The sequence below is a fragment of the Pseudochaenichthys georgianus genome, chromosome 11 (assembly GCF_902827115.2).
Source record: "Pseudochaenichthys georgianus chromosome 11, fPseGeo1.2, whole genome shotgun sequence".
Taxonomy (NCBI): Eukaryota; Metazoa; Chordata; class Actinopteri; order Perciformes; family Channichthyidae; genus Pseudochaenichthys; species Pseudochaenichthys georgianus.
The window spans coordinates 18209071-18227811 of NC_047513.1; the positions used below are offsets into that span (position 1 = coordinate 18209071).

At 41.5% G+C, this 18741-nt stretch overlaps 2 protein-coding genes and 1 non-coding gene across 3 annotated transcripts; all 3 read right to left on the bottom strand.

Moving 5' to 3' along the window:
* Positions 1-1166: 1166 nt before the first annotated feature.
* Positions 1167-7276, bottom strand: pabpc1b (poly A binding protein, cytoplasmic 1 b). Its single transcript, XM_034094322.1, has 14 exons — positions 6545-7276; positions 5307-5500; positions 4699-4814; positions 4281-4420; positions 4063-4157; positions 3833-3970; positions 3399-3494; positions 2940-3306; positions 2723-2833; positions 2477-2610; positions 2272-2356; positions 1924-2054; positions 1656-1755; positions 1167-1547 (listed from the first exon to the last, which is right to left on the bottom strand). The coding sequence occupies exons 1-13, from the start codon at positions 6735-6737 to the stop codon at positions 1663-1665; spliced, it is 1893 nt and encodes a 630-aa protein (XP_033950213.1). The 5' UTR covers positions 6738-7276; the 3' UTR covers positions 1167-1547; positions 1656-1662.
* On the bottom strand, positions 3607-3741 carry LOC117455701 (small nucleolar RNA SNORA5). The gene has a single exon (XR_004553144.1). It is a non-coding gene; the product is annotated as a small nucleolar RNA SNORA5 (small nucleolar RNA).
* Positions 7277-9455: 2179 nt separating the features above from the next.
* ywhaz (tyrosine 3-monooxygenase/tryptophan 5-monooxygenase activation protein, zeta polypeptide) lies at positions 9456-18741 on the bottom strand. The gene is made up of 6 exons (XM_034094486.2): positions 18630-18741; positions 16310-16617; positions 14904-15027; positions 11911-12074; positions 11159-11254; positions 9456-10977 (listed from the first exon to the last, which is right to left on the bottom strand). The coding sequence occupies exons 2-6, from the start codon at positions 16601-16603 to the stop codon at positions 10867-10869; spliced, it is 789 nt and encodes a 262-aa protein (XP_033950377.1). The 5' UTR covers positions 16604-16617; positions 18630-18741; the 3' UTR covers positions 9456-10866.

An 18741-nucleotide genomic window follows, 5' to 3' on the forward strand; every position in this document is an offset into this window, starting at 1 on the left:
TGGATACATCTCTCAACATCCATATGAAACAGAACTGTAAGCATATTTTTCTTTTTGGATATTTTACAAATCACTCCCCTTTTAAACTCTATTCTTGTTATTTTTAACAACTTTTTTGTTACTGTCATATAGTATTTTATACCAGTTTTTCCTTTAGTCTCATTAATAACTATAATGATCATATCAAGGTGTGCCTTAACCTCACTGAGCTGAGGTTATTTAAGCCTCAACATCTAGCTCTCTTCCACCTGGTTGTAGAAAAGAAAACATTGTTAGCATAGCTAGCTAACCAGATGCGAATAACAGATCGCCACTGTGTTTACAACTAAAGACACAGCCACGCAAACACTGCGGCATGTGTACGGCTCCTTATGGATTATTATCCTTATATGCAATATTTTAAGGGCTGGAGCGGCGTTCCGGTGCTCAGCACTCCTTTCAGACGAGACAAACCACGTGAATACACGGAAGACACGTTACGCTCGTGTTGTGTTCAATGAACCTGTCCTTGGCCAGGAAAAACACTACTCGCTTAATTATTTTTGCGGTCTGTATTTCTTCTTCTTTTGTGAAGTGAGAAGTTGTCCGTCAGTCGGACTGACGGACTCCCTCCCCCAAAACGAAAACTCTTCGGTTCTCAACGAATTACACAAGTCACCCAAATCAGCGTTAAAAAAGAGGGAGGCGCCGAAAAATCCCCTATTAATGTATTGATTATAGCTCCGGGTCCGTATAGGTCGGCGTCTGGGTCCGGATCCGGACCGCGGTCCGCCTGTTGCTGACCCCTGATCTAGTATAATTGGAGTTGTGAATATGCCAACATTTCCAGCATTGGCTCAGTAGGGGCTGTGGACTGTGAGCCATAGGGTTGCCGGTTCAAGTCCCCGATCAGACCTAAATATGGAGTGTGGACTGCTACTTGCAGAGGTCCCAGTTCACCTCCTGGGGTGCCCTTGAGCAAAGCCCCCACCCCACAACTCTTAGTACTGAGATGGGTTAAATGCAGAGACCACATTTCACTGTGTGCATGTATGAGTGACAAACTGAGTTTCATCCTCCAATTCTATTAAAACTCTTACCAGGAATGGCAAATGTAAATATATTTCACACCTGGCTTATGGTATTTTTCTGTAGTTTCACATCAGAAGGATGACAGACACACTGAATATTTTTCCAAGATTTATTGAAGCAAGCAAAGGTCATAAGACATTTCACAATAAAAGGCTTCTAAAGCCCACACATCCAAACATTTAAAAGGGATAAAATGGCAGAAAGGAATGATTCAATGTCACAGAATTCTCTTCTAAAACCCTCCATGAACTGGTAGTTTTTGATTTTAACTTTTTCCATTTTTTGTTTATTTTCTCATTTTAACTCAACAAACCAGGCCTGGTGTTTGTTCATCTAGGCCTGGTTGGAGACTTGTTACCATAGGCATTTTTTATTATATCATTTCACTTATTTTTACTTTGTTTTGTGTATTTTCATTTTTTTCATTGTTTATTTATTTTGTCCATCGGTGAAGCTAGTCTCAAGATGTCCAACACCTGTGAAAACACAAAAATACAATCAGTGATACGAATAACTCGTCAAGTACACAAGTGACAGAAATGAGAGATGAGAAGTCATTTCCTTCTTTGGAAAGGTAGTCCTACCATGGTTTTAGGCAGTAGCGACTCCAGCTGGGGTTGGCACAGGCTTCTGGGTGGCTTCCTTAGCCTGGTGGGCCTGAAGCACAGCCACCGCCTCATCCACCTGCAAAGATACGGTTGTAGATTGTTAGCAAAACATCATGGGGTCATCTCTAAAGTGCTCCGTTTGCCACAAGATCTTTCCTGCATCTTAAAAAGTGCAAACTAGGCAAGATGCATTCTTAAACTTAATAAACTCATCCTTTGGTGGAAATGTTCCTCAAGTTCTTACCTTTGAGCGGAGAGACTCTGGGGACTCCAGCATGTGGAGCAGCTCTGAGTTGTCAATTTCCAGCAACATGCCAGTGATCTTCCCGGCCAAACCTAGGTGCATGTTCTGGATCATTGGGAACAAACGCTCACCTAGAGGTGTGACAGACAATGATTTAATACAGAGGAAACTACTCACCAAGGACCCGTTAAGAGAGACAACACGTAAAATACATGTTATATACATATGTATTTAATACAGCGAAGAAGGTAAAGTGGGGGATAGAGTCAGAGATGGAAGAATAAGGACAGAGAGCTGAAGGCAGGCTAACATAGTATGTGTTTGTGTAGAGCTGTTGGTGACACTTACCCAGCATCTGCTTCTGCTCCTGCGGGGGAGCGGCGGCCAGCATGGAGGATGTCAGAGGCTCCTGTCCCTGAACATGGACAGCAGGCTGATGGGAGGGATTAAAAGTCAGATAAACAAAAACATTTGGGTCCATACTGAACTTTTTCTAATGTGCAGGGATGCATGGGTCAGTCAGTGTGGCCTTTTGAAAAATGTGCATTCGTACCTGCTGCATGGCAACTTGTTGCTGCGCAGGCATGTGCTGCTGGGGATTGCGGACTCCTGGAGCATATTTGTACTGAGGGACTCCGCGCACAGGAACTGCGGCTGCAGCAGCTGGCCGGGGGCCCATGGGCTGAGCTACAGCAAGAGGGACAGAAAAATAACGCATAAGACAAAAGCAGCAGCCATACAGGTAAGCTTTATTTTGTGTTTAGTTGGATGGAATATTGACTTGGTATAGGTGACCTACCAACACGCTGGGTGGACATCATGCGGGGCATCTGGGAGGACGGCCGCATGGCACCGAAGGTCTGAGGGCGTGGTGCTGAGGGACGCATCGCACCTGGCATGTTCTGGAAATCTATGAGCACAAAAGCACAATGGTACCATACACGAGACAAACAACTTATTTTGTTACAGTGAATACACACAATGAACAGACATGTGAGGAAGTGTGAGATACTTACGTTGTGGCCGGACCCCTTGTGTGGCCCAGCGGGGACTCGGGCGGATCTGGGCCATCTGCCCAGCAGCTGGGTAGTAAGCAGCACGGTTCTGGGCCTGAGGTATGGCTGCCATGAAATAGCCAGACGGCGGGGCTGGCTGGTAGGGATTGATGACTGGGTTTGGCACTGCGCGCACAGTGGCCATGCGCTGCATGTACTGGTTGGTCAAGTGAGCTTGACGCTCCTCTTTCCGCTGTGCCAGGGCAACATACAATGGCTTGGTGGCTACGATGCGTCCATTCATTTCTGTCACCGCTTTGGTGGCCTCCTCCGGGGACGAGAAGCAGACAAAGCCGAAACCTTTGCTGCGTCCGCCTTCCATCATGACCTGAGTGTCAAAAAAAGAAAGAAAAGATGAGTGAAATTGGACACTGGTAAATCTATAAATGATATAGTATAAGCCAATAGCTGAGGCATTACCTTGGCACTGGTTATTGTGCCAAACGGTGTGAACTCCTTTCGCAGACGTTCGTCGTCAAGTCCATCATCAAGGTTCTTCACGTACAGATTGACACCCTGAAAAAAAAAGACAAAGTAGTTTTAACTTTGAGAATATGACTCATTACAAAAGCTTTATCTAATGCCAATGGACTGAAAGACATTTTTTTACTGTTTATTTAAAAAAGGTATTTGTCTGTAATACATATTTATCCCCAAAATCCATGGTGAAGAAATGTGGGGCCCATGAACTACAGTCACTGTTGCAGCTGTTTTGGCCAGTGCAACCTACTAATGAGAGAGCACCGAATTTGACAAAGCTGCATTCTTTCAACAAGCTTGACCAAACAATATTACAGAAGGGATTTATAAGAAGCAGCTTTGAATAAAATGCATAATTTGAAAAGGAAACTGACCTGGTAGCGAGTCATGCGGTCTTGTTTCATTTGCTCGAACTTGCGCTTGAGCTCTGTCTGTCGCTCCATCTTTTTCTGGGCACGGCCAACGTAGATGAGCTTGCCATTATACTCTTTCCCGTTCATCTCATCCACTGCCTGTGAAAAAACAAGAAAACTTAGTCAACTCTGTTAAAACTATCGTTCATTCGCATGCATGTATATATCGAGGGGGTCGGCACAACTCTTACCTGCTGGGCGTCCTCATGCCTGTCAAAGCTGACAAACCCGAAGCCTCGAGATTTTCCGCTCTCATCTGTCATGACTCGGATACTCATGGCTTGCCCTAGACAACATAGAAAAGATCTTTAAGGACTATAAAGTTGCCCCATGTTATACTGCAGAGGATAAAAACACTATTAATTTGAACAGGAATCAATATTTTTGAAACATGGACACCCTGACTGACCGTATTTACTGAAGACGTCCCTCAGCTTCTCCTCATCCATGTCTTCACCAAAGTTCTTAACATAGACGTTTGTAAACTCTCTTGCGCGGGCACCCAACTCCGCCTCGCGCTCTTTGCGGGATTTGAAACGCCCCACGAATCTGCAAATGGACATTTAGCAACATATTAAAACACTTGCACTACAGTAATAAGACAAAATATTGCTCATCAAAATAGTAATGCAAATTGCATACGTTAAGCATCATAATTTGTTTTGTTTTTTATTGCGTCTTAATCTACCAAACCTATGTATTAACTCACTTTTGCAAAGAATTCCCGACTGAAACTGCTCAAGCATCATTCATTGAACAGACTCAAGTTTCCCCATTTCATACATTAGTATGCACGACGGTTTTAAATGTGTTAAACCTTAACTTACACTTTTCGATCATTGAGGAGCATGCCATTCATTTTCTCAATGGCTCGTTCAGCTGCCTCTTGAGTCTCAAAATGCACAAACCCGTAGCCTTTAGAGCCATTCTCGTCACAAACCACCTTAGAGAAAGAAAACACATGCTGTTTTTAAAATCCACACACGCATGCAGTAAATTCAACCACACTTCAAATATTAGATTTTTATATAATACTGTCTTTTCATGTGGCATGCCTTGTATTCAGGAACAAGTAAATCATTTAGTCAACAATTGATTAACAGTAAATGACTGTTGCTGTTATACATCTCAATTGTTTCCACAATGTTGCATGAATTTGGTTCGTAGCTTGGTTGCTATGGGAAAATATATAAAGTTGATCTAATATTAATCTACATACAAATGTAGTGCTCGGTTGATGGGCAGAAGGCAACAGAAACTGACAGTTGAGGGGTAAAAAGTGGGGGCAAGTATTTTACAATGAAAAAAACTCTAGTACATTTACATAGCACACACATGCAAATGACCACTTTGGCATAACAATGACTTCTGCATGAGCACCCCCATATTTCAGGTTGGAAACAAAAAGGGGCGGAGTCGGTCACTTGTCCTTTACCTTGCATGACAAGATGTTGCCGAAAGCAGAGAAGGTGTCATATAGAGCCTTGTTGTCGATAGACTTGTCAAGATTCTTGATGAAGATGTTTCCCACACCGCTCTTTCTCAGTGACGGATCGCGCTGCGACCACATGATGCGCACAGGCCGCCCCTTGATCACGTCAAAGTTCATGGTGTCCAGTGCACGCTCGGCTGAGGGGAGAAGCACAATTAGCACGTGTTACATTATTCAGTACATCTAAGGGGGTTTCAAATAAAATTATTATGTTAATGCTCATTTCATTGTTTGTTCAAGTGTAAAAACCTTTTTCTTTAGAAATAAATTGGGCTTTTTTTTCATCGACAAACAATAACCGTTAGTTGCAGATACATTAAAAATTAACAGGATATGTTTATTTCATATGCATTAGAAAGGGCTAGATCTACAGTCACCACCCTAATACTTCCTGTATTAAAAAGGGTTGTTGTGCAAAAGCCTCCACAGATTATATTTCGGAAAATCTAAATAAACTATGCACCACCCACATAGACTGCAATACCCATAATTTGCAATAACACTGGAATCTACCCTGGTGCATTTTACACTTTATTATTTGCCAATTTCATATGGTCACTTTATAAATCAAATGTGCTGCTACTTTTTGACCATGGTGAACTTATCCGCAATTAGTTTTTTTAAGCCTCCCTTTTTTTTTTTTTAAACAACTACAAAGTGTTTGTTCTTCCCTTTATCTGCACTATACTTCTGCTGTTTTAATGCCGTAAATATCCCCAGTGCGTGGGAAATTAATTAATTCTGAAGGGGGAATGCATCGATGTTGGAGGGTGTGCAGGTCTGAAATTCTAACAACTAACCGACAACGTTTGAAATAGAGTTGAATTTTCATACCACAACAAAGCTAACCGGTTAGCATTCAGGGAGGATTAAATAAACGGTTTAGGCAGCACTTTAGGCCGAACAGTTTGGGTGTCGTCCTTACAGAACAAAGATAAAGAGGCATTTAGTTCTCAGCAGCACGCTGCTACATTACTATGGTGGACAGGGCCGGGTTCTTCTCTGCTACGCCACTGCTGGGAGGTTCACATGAGGAGACCCTGCCTATACCGACAACATGTCGGCCGCAGTCACGTGTAGCAAAAAAAAAAAAGGAGGCTAGCTCTCGCTTATCACCGCATGGCATGTTAAAACAGACATTTTTTCACACATTTTATTCGGCATTTTAATAAATTACTCACCGTCCGCTGGCTGTTGGAAGTTGACATAGGCGTATCCAAGGGACCGCCGGGTTATCATGTCCCTGCAGACCCTGATGGATAGGATAGCTCCGGCTGGGCTAAATTTCTCGTACAGCATGGCCTCGGTCACATCTTGGTGCAGATCCCCGACATACAGGGATGCCATGGGGTAGCTGGGAGCGCTGGGGTTCATGGTCTAGCGGAGTTCTTTTGGACGAAGACTGATTTTTGTAGATTTTATAACCGGACAAAAGTTTTTGTCGTCTGTTCGAACGTGTGGTTCTCCAACGGTTGCTACAAGTCACGTCAGTTAAGCAGAATGCTGATGGTAGACGTTTACAACCGTTGGCGTGTTACGCCTTTTGAGTAAACAAAATACGTTTAAAATCGAACTATGTCCGCTTCTTAATGAATTTAAACTGTAACTCAATGCGACACGCGATGTTAAAAGCGAATAAACGTGACTTAAGGCCTCGCTTCGGAGCTGGTACGACGTCGACTGAAACAAAAATGTCTTCGGTTTAAACGTTAGCTAGCTCGATCTTATACGTTACCGTCCAATGCGCAGGGTCTACTCCAGCTTCACCGTTGTTACAAAAAGAAATAAAAATGATTTTTTGTATATTTTATGTTTTGAGTTTTTTTTGTTTTTTTTTTATTTTTTATAGAACGTGTGCCGAGCGGGCTCAGGAGCACACACGCACTCACACAGCGCTAACAGCCGGGGTAGAGGGGGAGGACACACCGGGAAGAGTTTATATATATACCAGAGGACGCGTCACCGCAACGGACCAATCATGTTCCAGTATATTTGTAAAACAAGTTAACAAGGGGGCGTGAACCACAACTGTACGCATGATGATGAAATCAAGTAAAAACGAATTGTTAAAGGGTGAAATTGACTTATTGTGTTGACCACAATAGGCCATTGTTCAGTGGTGCTGCATGGGGGCGACGTGAAACCCCCTGCATTTGAGAGGATCGACAGGCGAAACTAAATCCCCGCTAGTATATAGACAGTAGGCTACAGTCAGGATGTAATGGGCCTGTCGTGCCTTATGAGATTTTTACCGCAACACGGTATTCCGCATTTGATACGTAACGTGTGCATGGGCATTTAGCAAATATGATATCGTGCAAGACTACATCACATGATTTCCAAGCATATATAACATTGCTTTTGTCTCTGACACCATCATCCACCACGTGTGACAGACTATTTCCTGCAATTTCATGCTTGGACATTTATATTCCTTTTTTACATGATCCTATACAATGCCACACCATGTGTGTATTATTGAGTACACTTATTATGTGCAAATAAGAGTCATGTGTGAAAGGTGTATTTCATATCCATGTAGTTGAAAGGTTTACCTATATGAATAGCTGTGCTGTTTTTATTTTGTCTTATACAAATCCTTCCCATTATAAACATATGCTTTCTTCAGCCTTCATACATCATATGTTGGGGTGTAACTCTTATGGCGTTATCAGCTGCTATCAGAGTGAAAATGAAGACAGAGCTACATTACTCACTTCACTATATCTGTTTCTGGCCATTGATCTGAGCTGATTAGCTCACAAATGTCACTGAAATGGGCCTACTGATTGAAAACTTAACCCTTGATATTTTATAGTATGGTAGAATAAATACATATACTCTGCACTTATTTGAATATATGTTTATAATACTATGTTTCAGAGGCTTGCTGCAGTGAAAAACATCTAGATGTGATGACTATACGTTTTTGTGAACCTGAACATTGAATTTGTGCCTTTTGTGCAAAACATGCTTTTTTGAGCACATGACAAGTTTACTTTTTAGGGATGCATGATGATCCTAGAGAAAATTATGCTTTGCTGTAGATTCAACGTATACCAACATGTAAAAAAGAGCACACATTTCAACATTTACAGCAGTCTAATGCAACATAATAACACATAGTTTAACACTGACAGGGAACTGCAGATTAAAAAAGTGAGTCAAGCTTAATTTGAACAAAATGACATCCATACATGCACCACAACATGGCCCACAAAGCCATATCCATCTGCAGAGGGCAGTGTTGTCAGTGAAAAGCTAGTATCCATCTGAAATCAAACCAGAGCTCTGCTGCCTTTTCCATTGTGCTTTTCTACTGATTATGTTTTAATTCACCAGAACCAAGGGAGGTAATGGAATAAAAAAAAAAATGATATTAGCTTCATAATGTTTTAATTTCACAGGTCTTTCATCAGTGTACCTTAGTGTCCCATTGGCCTCGCATCAGCTTAATTGTATATTCTGTTCTTGTCTTATTCTATTTTCTTTGCTGTTCTGGCGACTTACTTGAATCATTTTGTCTTTAGTTTATTATATGTCGCATTGTTGCTAAAACTACACAGCAGCTATTGTGCATTATTACAAATAAAGCCTTTTCATCCTTTGAAATCAAAAGTAGTGTTCTGTCTAGATTTGTTAGATAAGAGTTCTAACATTAAATCAGCCACTGTTCAATGAAGGCGGTCTGTGTGCTTTTAGAGGACGTTGCAAGCGGCTATATCACCTAAGTATAATGCTTTATTGGAAACATTTCACCCACAAAATGTCAATTTGTTTCAATTACTCAGTTGAACTGTTTGTTCTTTCATGTCCCCATGTAAAAATAAAAATGGTGTCCTTCTTTTCAATGTTTCTTGACTTTTCTCCACTTTTTGGCTATTTGCTCACAATGGAGTCATGCGAGAAATTATCCTTTTTGGATGGAATATGCCTTTACATGGGTTATTCTAAGATAACCCATGTTGTTGTTGTATGAACCATGCCAAGACTCGGATGTCTTGGCATGGTAAAACTTGACACACAGCTTATCATTTGCATTAATACATTGTAAAAGTCATTCCACATGTACAAAGAGCAAACGCAGCACACTTGATTTAATGTTTTAATTCCACTTACATGAAAGCACATAACATACTCAGTGTTAATTCTGAATCCTGCATCCCATCTTTTTAAAACCAAGATACTGTTAATTATAAGAAACTGGCACTACTTTGTTACTACTAAATTGTCATAACGCAGCTTCCTACCAAGTTACTTTAATAATCAGTTGATTTTAGGCATGTTTTAGTTTTTCACAATGTACTTTCAAGGAAGGTAAATGTTACTGTAAACCACCTGGTTCAAGCTAAATCCTAAGCAGAAACTGCCAGTTTCAAAGCACGGCTAACCCTCACACCATACTACTGAGAACCACATACATTCCAGGAGTCAAATCAATATTCAAGGGAATAAAATACACAAAAAGAAAATACAAAACACCTGAATAGAAAAAGAGTAGAAAGCCACATGAGAGCACATGGCAAAAGTATCATCTGCACTGCTGAACAGATAAAATATCAAAAGTTACAGTATTGTACCTTTTTGTCAAGTTGTTCACTCAATCTTAGGCTTTCCATACCTTGTCATGTGTTATTGAGAACAGCAGGAAATTATAGTGTACACATTTCACCGAGTTTGAAATTGATGTCAGTAAAATGGAATGTAACCCTCAACCAAACCAAAGTTTAAATACAGTATTCCCAAGTGGCCATTCATACAGAAAACCTTTCCTATGCCCAAATGCACAAAGAGCAATGACAAGTGTACCATCCATCAATACACCATCTGCTACACCGACAGGGCGGGATGGATACAGCCAATATGGTTAGACCTTTACCAAGGTAAACCCCTCCATCATATGATCACTGCTTTTTCAAACGAGATCTTAAATTTAGTGACTTCTGATTGCTGTAACAATATATATTTTTTTAATTTAATTTATTTTAACAGTGTATATGCTTCAAAGGATTTTTTTAGACTCACGTGTCACAATGATTGTAAATATTGAGTTCAAGTAAAAACATACAAATTATCAAAATTACACTTAGAGGTTTTTTTGTTTGTGTTTTCCTGCAACAGCAGCAGTTTGCTACGGTGATAAGGTTAAAGAACATGGGGCAGATTTGGATCTAAACGAAGGGACATCATTTGGACTAAACAATGAGCAAAAAAATAAACATCCACTGTTTGACACAACAAGTATAGATCTATTCCATTCTTTTCTCTGTGGAGGTGCTCATACAAGTAACACACATACACGTCAGTGTATCTGCATACACATCCTGTACTTTACACATTGTGAGTGGAGTGTAAACATACATATCTGTGCATACACAGCCACACACACACACACACACACACACACACACACACACACACACACACACACACACAACTTAGGCTGGTGAGAGGTAAAACATGTGTGTTTTTCTTGCTTTTTTTCTTCTTCTGAAGATTAGTTTTACTCAGTTGTATCCTCCTTCTTATCTTCTTCTTCTTCTTTTTTGTCATCCTTCTCCTTGTCCCCCTCCTCCTGCTCCTGCTCTTCAGCCTGGGCGTCTGACTGCCACAGCTGCAATAGAGCAAGTGATATTGAGATTAGTGCAAACTAAGAATCATGGGAAACAATTCAATATTTCAAACATTTAGTAGAGTTAGATGACTTATAAGTCAAAATCAACCAAACCAGTGCAGAGATAAGTGAGATCAGAAAGTGACATTTTAGGACACAGAAATGAAGATGACACACTTACTGTCAGATTGTCACGGAGCAGCTGCATGATCAAGGTGGAGTCTTTGTAGGAGTCAGCGTTGAGGGAGTCCAGCTGTGGAAGGGCTTGTTCAAATGCCTGGAGGAGACACAGACAGCCATCAGTGTCAAAGGTACGGGCTAACATGATGTATTTCTGTCCAACAACAACTGTACATCGGAAAATTAGTAAAAACCAAGGTATTTTATGGTTTTTGTTATGGTGTAAGACTGATGTACTAATGCTCATTATGTACACAATAAGTACCTACTATCGCTTGGGGATCAATCAGAACACTAACAGCAAACAGCGAAGCGGCCCATGGTAGTTTATCATTGCAGCCAGATTCTACCATTTAGAATGACTTCATTGTTTTCTATTTGTACCGGGAGCCAGTAAAAACATGCATTTAAAAACAAAAAAAATTCAAAAAGGGTCTTGAAAACATGCGGCTAAAGTCTGAATAAAAGTCGATTCATGACAGCTTGTGGCAGAAAACAACAATGCAAGGTTTGAAAATTGTCGAAAAACTTGTGATAATGCACCTGTTCGTCACTTAAACTTGTCTTCCTGTGACAAGTTAGAATTAGTAAAGGTGAAAAGTCCCTTTGTATTCAAACATCAGGAAAAACACTTCCGCTTTTAATTTAACTAATTTGTTACAGAATCACAAACGCACATTAACATCATATAATGCTTTTCACAAGATAAAAAAAGTTGAAATGAAACCGTTATGAGAAAATGGCAGTTCTTACTTCCTTGGCCAGCTTGCAGGCTTTATCAGGCGAGTTGACGATCTCGTAGAAGAAGACAGAGAAGTTGAGAGCGAGGCCTAGGCGGATGGGATGGGTAGCCGGCATTTCTTCAATGCTGATATCAAAGGCTTTTTGGTAGGCCTCTTGTGAATTAGTAATGGTTGCTGTACATAGAAAGAGAGATCAATCAGTTAGCAGATTTTACTGAATGGGAAAGAGCTATCTGTTGAGGTTTGTTCACATTAATAGCTGACTGCCGGACAAGAGTACATTCCTTTGTTCAGAATCTGTATGTGCAAGATGGTGCATGTTCCTGCTTCTAAAATGTATTTCAGGCAATCATTATATTACATTTCACTTGTTAGACGCTTTTATCCAAAGTGACTTACATACAGTACTGTGGGCAATCCCCACAGGAGCAATTTGGGGTGAGGTGTCTTGCCCAGGGACACAACGACATGCTGACTGCAGTGGGACTCGAACTTACTACCTCCTGATTTGAAGTTCAGCGCACTAACCACTGAGCCACAGCCTCCCACATATGCCAATATTTAATCATTAAGTTTGCAGTTAAACTCATAGATACGTCACCTAAGCCCTTCTTATGCAAACATTGATGGGCTGTTTATGACTATCCAGTAACCTGCTGATTATTTCCTCCAGAAAATAATTATTTCGGTCCACAGAATGTAATAAATATGTTGATCAACTCATTTGTTAATTGTTTCAGCTAGGGATGCTCCAATCAATCGGCCGCCGATCGATATCGGCCGATACTCACTCTCTACCGATCGATCGGTGCTCTCTAAGAATTCTGACGTAAAATACATGACACTTTTCTCAGTGCGCGGCAAAACAAGCTCGCCAAAATGGCTTCACCAGTCTGGCAGTATTTTAAGGTGTCCGAAAAGGACAATCAAATAGCGGTATGCAACGTGTGTGAAGCAGAAATCCTGCAGCTCCGCCCGCTGTGACGGACCGGTGAGCGGAGCAACACACACACTAACGGCCCGTCTACACTACAGGCATCAAAATCTTGAAGCTGGGCGTGTCTGAGGCTTGGCGATTTCTCGCGCCCAAGGCGACCAACAACCAATCAGGAATCTCCCGCCCGCCCCCGGCATAATAGCAATGTTAAAACGAAGTAAACTGGATATAAACTCCCCAAACAGGCGAAAACCTACCAGTTTCACCCACTGTCTCTGCCACCTCCCTCCATGCCTGGTTCCTCCGGTTTGTATCCCGGTAAATAGTTCTGGTCGTAAAGAACCGGGTGATTTGCTACCGTATTTCTCGTTTGGAATATGAGGAAATGAACTGCGGTCTGGCTCTCCCAGCTTGCACGCAGTTTGATTGGCTAGTGCTTGTACTGGCGGGATTTGCATAAACGGCATTTGATTGGCTGATGCCAGCTTCGAAAGCATCGGGAGCATCAAAAGTTGAACATTGCTCAACTTTTGATGCTCACGATGCTTGCAAAGCCATGCTCCCCACAATGCAGTTCGGCGAAGATTCAAAATCTTCTACGTCACCCCATTCAAATGAATGGGCGAAGCGTTGAAAGCATTTTCCGATGCCTGTAGTGTAGACGGGGCGTAAGAGTTAGACCTAACACACTTAGCTATTTTATCAACCTCTGGAACAAGCTAAACTAGTTAAAAAAAGAGAGCGCTTCCGCTCATTTCTCCCGTGTTATTATCCAAAGTTAATGTAAACTTGAATAATGTACTTCATTTGAATGTAATAATGATGTTGGTTGTTGTTTGTGGAAGCGCCAGTGAATGAGCCCCATTAACTGAGTTTTAAACATCACTTTAAATGGAAGATCCCCATAGGCCCCGCCCACTCGATCGGATCGGCCAATACTGATTTCGCCGATCAGTGATCGGCCCCAAAATTGGCGATCGGAGCATCCCTAGTTTCAGATATTTGAGCTCTTAGCAAAGACACTGGGCTCTGGTCAGCATTTTACAGTAAAGAAAGAGTTCAGCAATGTGACCCACCCCGTCCCTGGCCAACATGAGGCCCCACGCAAAGTTATCTGTTGAGGCCCTCTGTTTCGCGAGCGCCACACTAATTGCGCCGCATAAGCGCATAGGTGCGCCGCATAAGCGCATAGGTGCGCCGCATAAGCGCATAGGTGCGCCGCATAAGCGCGCCGCATTTTCAGCTGAGTTGAGGCCCCCTCCGCAAGGTGAGGCCCCAGGCAATCTGCATGATCGATCTGTAGGGAGGGACGGGCCTGGACCCACCAACCACAAAGGCTATAAAATGCTCATCACAAATTGAAGGAAAAAGGATAAATACTAAGGGAAAAACAACTAAACTCAAAAATATTTCTTCAACAGTAGCAGCAAACGACATGGTGAGGCTCCTGTTGGCATGATAACCAAGCAGCAGACCTCGTGTGTATTTCGGCTGACAATTGTAGGTCAAAGACGGGGATGGTCTTAAGTATTCTGGCCACAAACAACACCTGAGGCAAGCCAGTGGCCACAAGCAGGATTTGGGTTCAGCAAGGTCATTTCAGGGTTAACTCTTCTGGTTATTTCCCAGCAGGGTAGATCATCATGGTATCTTATGCTGCACACCTTGTAAAAAGTTTGAGATAAAAGATCACCTTGTGTAAAAGCACCATCTAACTAATCGAAGCTTGGTGCACTAATCGTCAAATAATATTACACACATACGAGGAAGATTAAGGCCATGATTAAGGCCATGGTCATATTCTAGGCTAAAGGATACGAAATGTGAATGTGTAAATTAACAGAATATGTGTAATATAACATAATAATTAAAGGACTGTTTATCAGTACACATGTTTGTATTTAGCAAAAGGTGGAATCATGTGAAAAAAAAACAACGTTTCACGCACTTCTCATAAACCTTAATAATAACTCCCCTGTCCCGGGTGAATACCGGGGTTAATGGAGAGGCTAATGGCAAGTATGATGACCAAAAAAAACCTCAAAATGCTTTACTGCTTTCCTCACCCTGCTTTTTGTCTCCGGTTGCCACCTCAGCCAGGTAACGGAAGTAGTCTCCCTTCATCTTCAGGTAGAAGACTTTGCTGTCAGCAGGCGTAGCTTTGGGGATCAGATGTTTGTCTAGCAGGTCCTGCAATGAAGGTGTGCAACATTATTGTTGAAATGCATCTTGAAACTCAAACAAATGCACAAGCAGTTTGAAATAAGATAATAACTTAACAGAATTTTGAGTGGTGTATTTAACCTGAACATTTTAACCAATGGTCATGAATTTGCTTTAAAGGATAACCTCATCCTCACTGTTGAAATTTGCTCATTTCTTGCATTCATTAGCTTATACAAAAACAATCAAGAAAGTCAGGACGAAAGATATCATAAAACTGATGGGAAACATTAAACAGAGCATATTGGCACATACAAAATTATATTATCTCACTCCTATACAAAACATTACAGCCTTTTGTTCAAATTGTAGAAAATTAAATCGCAGTGAATGAGGCGTCATTTCAAAAACTAAATCTACAAGACTGACAGTTCACCGGTTTGTCTGCTATCTGAACATCTAGAGCGGCAGCGAGAAGCCTCCATTAGCTTGAAACATATCTTGGTAGAATGATTTAAAACATGAGACTCAAACTAGTCTAATATACATGTTGTGAAGGCTCCTACACATTAACTATGTCCACTATACTTTAATATTTGATTCCAACTTTTTTTTCCTAAATATGACGTATCCAGAAACACATGACTACACGTTGTAGCTCTTACTGACGTGACCCCCAGCCCATACAGGCAGTAACCAAATTAAACTCATTATTGGCCTTACGTCCCATCCACACAGCGGCATGCGTTGAAGCTTCAACGCTTCTGCCCATTCACTTTGAATGGGGTGACGTCACGCTTTGCCGAACTGCATTGTGGTTCCGTCGCTTCGCTTTGCTCGCTTCAAAAGTAGAGCAATGTTCTACTTTTGAAGCTTCGTTCGACGGAAGCGTCAGCCATTCAAATCCTATGCCAATATAAGCTCTAGCCAATCAAACCGCATGCTTGTGTGTCCGGGACGGGAGATTCATGTGATTGGTTGTTGGTCGAGTTTCAGACACGCCCACCGGCAAGCTTCAACACACGCCATCGTGTGGACGCTGCGTTATAGCTATAATGTTTATATCAAAGCAAGCAACCTTGGAAATAAATACATCTGTTAGGTGCATTTGACTGGTGTCGCATACAGTTGTCATGGACAGGAAAACCAAATACAGTCCCTCACTCATTCTGTGTTGTAACACTTAAAGTTCTCACTAGAAAAACAGCCGATTTATTTGTTTGCTTCCCATCTGTAAATCTCGGTTCAAGCATTTGCTCTCCATTTCCTTTCACCCCATTTGCACCTCTACATGATCTCTGCAGCTTACCAGCACTTCTTGGCAGATGTCGTTCAGCTCTTTCTCTATGGCCTCTCTGTACACTTTGGCTTGTGCAGATTTCTTGGTGTCCTCAGTCTTGTGCTCCATGCTGGACACCACCCTCCAGGAGGACCTCCGAGCCCCCACCACATTCTTGTAGGCCACAGAGAGCAGGTTGCGCTCCTCGTTGCTGAGCTCCTCGCACTCCTCTGTCACAGCCTTCATAGCTTTAGCCATGTCATCGTAGCGCTCGGCCTGCTCCGACAGTTTGGCTTGCTGTACATTCTCCTCATGGTTTGCCATGGCTCCTGTCTAGGCTGAGGAAGGAAGGCCAGAGGAGAGGGGGTCGGGAAGGACAACACAAAGAGGACAGGAGATGGATTAGGAAGACAGAGAGTTGGGGGGAGGGCAGGAACAAGGAGAGAGAGAGGGGAGCAACACGGTGAGAAGGGGGAGGGATATGATCCTTAAACTTGAATGACAGATGACTACAGTACATGTAAACACACTGTCCTTCCTGTGTCATCAAGTTTTTTTTTAAAGAAACCTGTTCTCTGGCATGCATGCAAACACACATTTGGAGATACCAAAATAGCAATCAGTTGAAAGGAAGTGTGCTGAAGGAACAAGTCTTAAACCAGGAAATCAATTTGCATTTTACCACTAACAGTTTCCCTGTGTCAAAGTGAATGGTTTTTTGAATGGGTTCTGGTTAGATGCTTCTGGTTAACACAAGCTTAAGAGATTTCCATGCACTGAATAGCACTAAAAAGTGATCTCTGATATAATTGGAGAATATAACACGCAGTCTATGGCACAAATTCCACTTTGTTGAAAGATTGTATCACCTGACATTATTCAAGTAATATTATTATAGCGTTTCTCGCACTGCTTGGATTTCTCACATGTTCAGGGTGTGTGCACACACACCAGATTTTTTAAATAGCTGTTGGATCTCACCCAGCTTTGTTTATCTGCACTCAGTCTGGTAACTAAGTTGAATTGGCATCGAAGTTGTTACAAATTCCACAAGAGAAGGGTATAATGTACAGGGGTTTTACATCAGAATGGATTAAGAAACAGAAATTTGAAAAGATAGTATGATATATCAAATAAAATAAAAAGGTGGTTATAGTAGGGCAACTATATTGAAAGTGCCATTGCAACATAATTGTTTTCCTTATCCGTCCAATTTTCAGGCTGCCTCTATTTGAAAGAGCCACTTATATATTTGATTAATCTGGAGATTCTCTCTAGATTAGTTGTTTGACATGTTAATTGTAAAACAAGATTCCCATGGCACAAGTATCAATTAGTATATCCTTCATAAATATTAGTCAATTTGTCCATAAAATGTTATGTCAGAGTGAAAAACTCTAAATCATTTCGGAAATCATCATGCATGTGTTTAACAAAAAAACAAACAGGATATGGTTATAAAACTAAAGCCGAAACCAGTGTGTTCTTCATTTTTGCTTAATAACATGACATGACAAACATCTTATAACTTTACTTACAAATGTATGTTCTGTCCATTGATAGGACATAAGTATTAGTAATAGTTGTAACACATTTACCATAACTACAGGGCTGTAAACTGCATAGAAATAAGTACATCATTTGCTAATTATCGCTTAACATTTATTATCTCCATGTGAAATTCGCAGGAGACTAATTTTTCAAAAATCCCACGATCAGTGAGTCAGATTTACCAGCAGACACCTGCACCCTTCAGAGGAATGTCGGCGGCACACACACACACACACACACACACACACACACACACACACACACACACACACACACACACACACACACACACACACACACACACACACACACACACACCCACGCACACAAACTATTCTAAATATTTTTACAATATGCAAATAAACCCCAATAATGGTGTGACAGACTCGGTTTAACCGGAATGAAAGGAGCTTTGCTTATTTCAGTCCAAAGTGAACGCCCTTTTTCGCTTCCCGGAAAACACCCAGAGCAAATGATTTCAGCGAGCATTATACATTAATGTCGGCTTGCTTCATTTTGTAAAAAGAGAATGGGGTACACTCAAAATCAGCCTTCTAAACACAGTGTGTAAAATACATAGATGGGTTACAACTGCAGTAAGACTCCACATTCAGTACGTTAAGCGGCGAACAATGACTGAGTAAGCGGAGCATCACTGGTTTCCTCTTACAGTCCACAGTAGCAACGATTCAAGCTACATTTAAAGAGCTGTCTAAGCTCACGGCGTACAAAATAACTTATCTTAAAATTCTTATCTTCATAATAGCAGCGATAATGAGGAGTAAATAGGAGAACTAACCTGCGAGTGGAGTTAGATGATGTTGTTCCTGATTCCCCGCCGCACAGCTGATGATCACTCCCGCTCGTCCACGGGGTTTCCCTCCAATCAAAGACACAGCAGCACGGTCTGG

Bases quoted from the DNA above. Each gene is read 5' to 3' on its own strand.
- pabpc1b (XM_034094322.1), bottom strand. From the start codon at position 6,737: ATGAACCCCAGCGCTCCCAGCTACCCCATGGCATCCCTGTATGTCGGG. The intron at 5,501-6,544 runs GTGAGTAATTTA...TTCTCCCCTCAG, and splicing joins CTTCCAACAGCCAGCGGACG to CCGAGCGTGCACTGGACACC. The intron at 4,421-4,698 runs GTAAGTTAAGGT...GTCCATTTGCAG, and splicing joins CTCCTCAATGATCGAAAAGT to ATTCGTGGGGCGTTTCAAAT.
- ywhaz (XM_034094486.2), bottom strand. From the start codon at position 16,603: ATGGCAAACCATGAGGAGAATGTACAGCAAGCCAAACTGTCGGAGCAG. The intron at 15,028-16,309 runs GTAAGCTGCAGA...CCTTCATTGCAG, and splicing joins ACATCTGCCAAGAAGTGCTG to GACCTGCTAGACAAACATCT. The intron at 11,255-11,910 runs GTAAGAACTGCC...TGTCTCCTCCAG, and splicing joins CCTGCAAGCTGGCCAAGGAA to GCATTTGAACAAGCCCTTCC.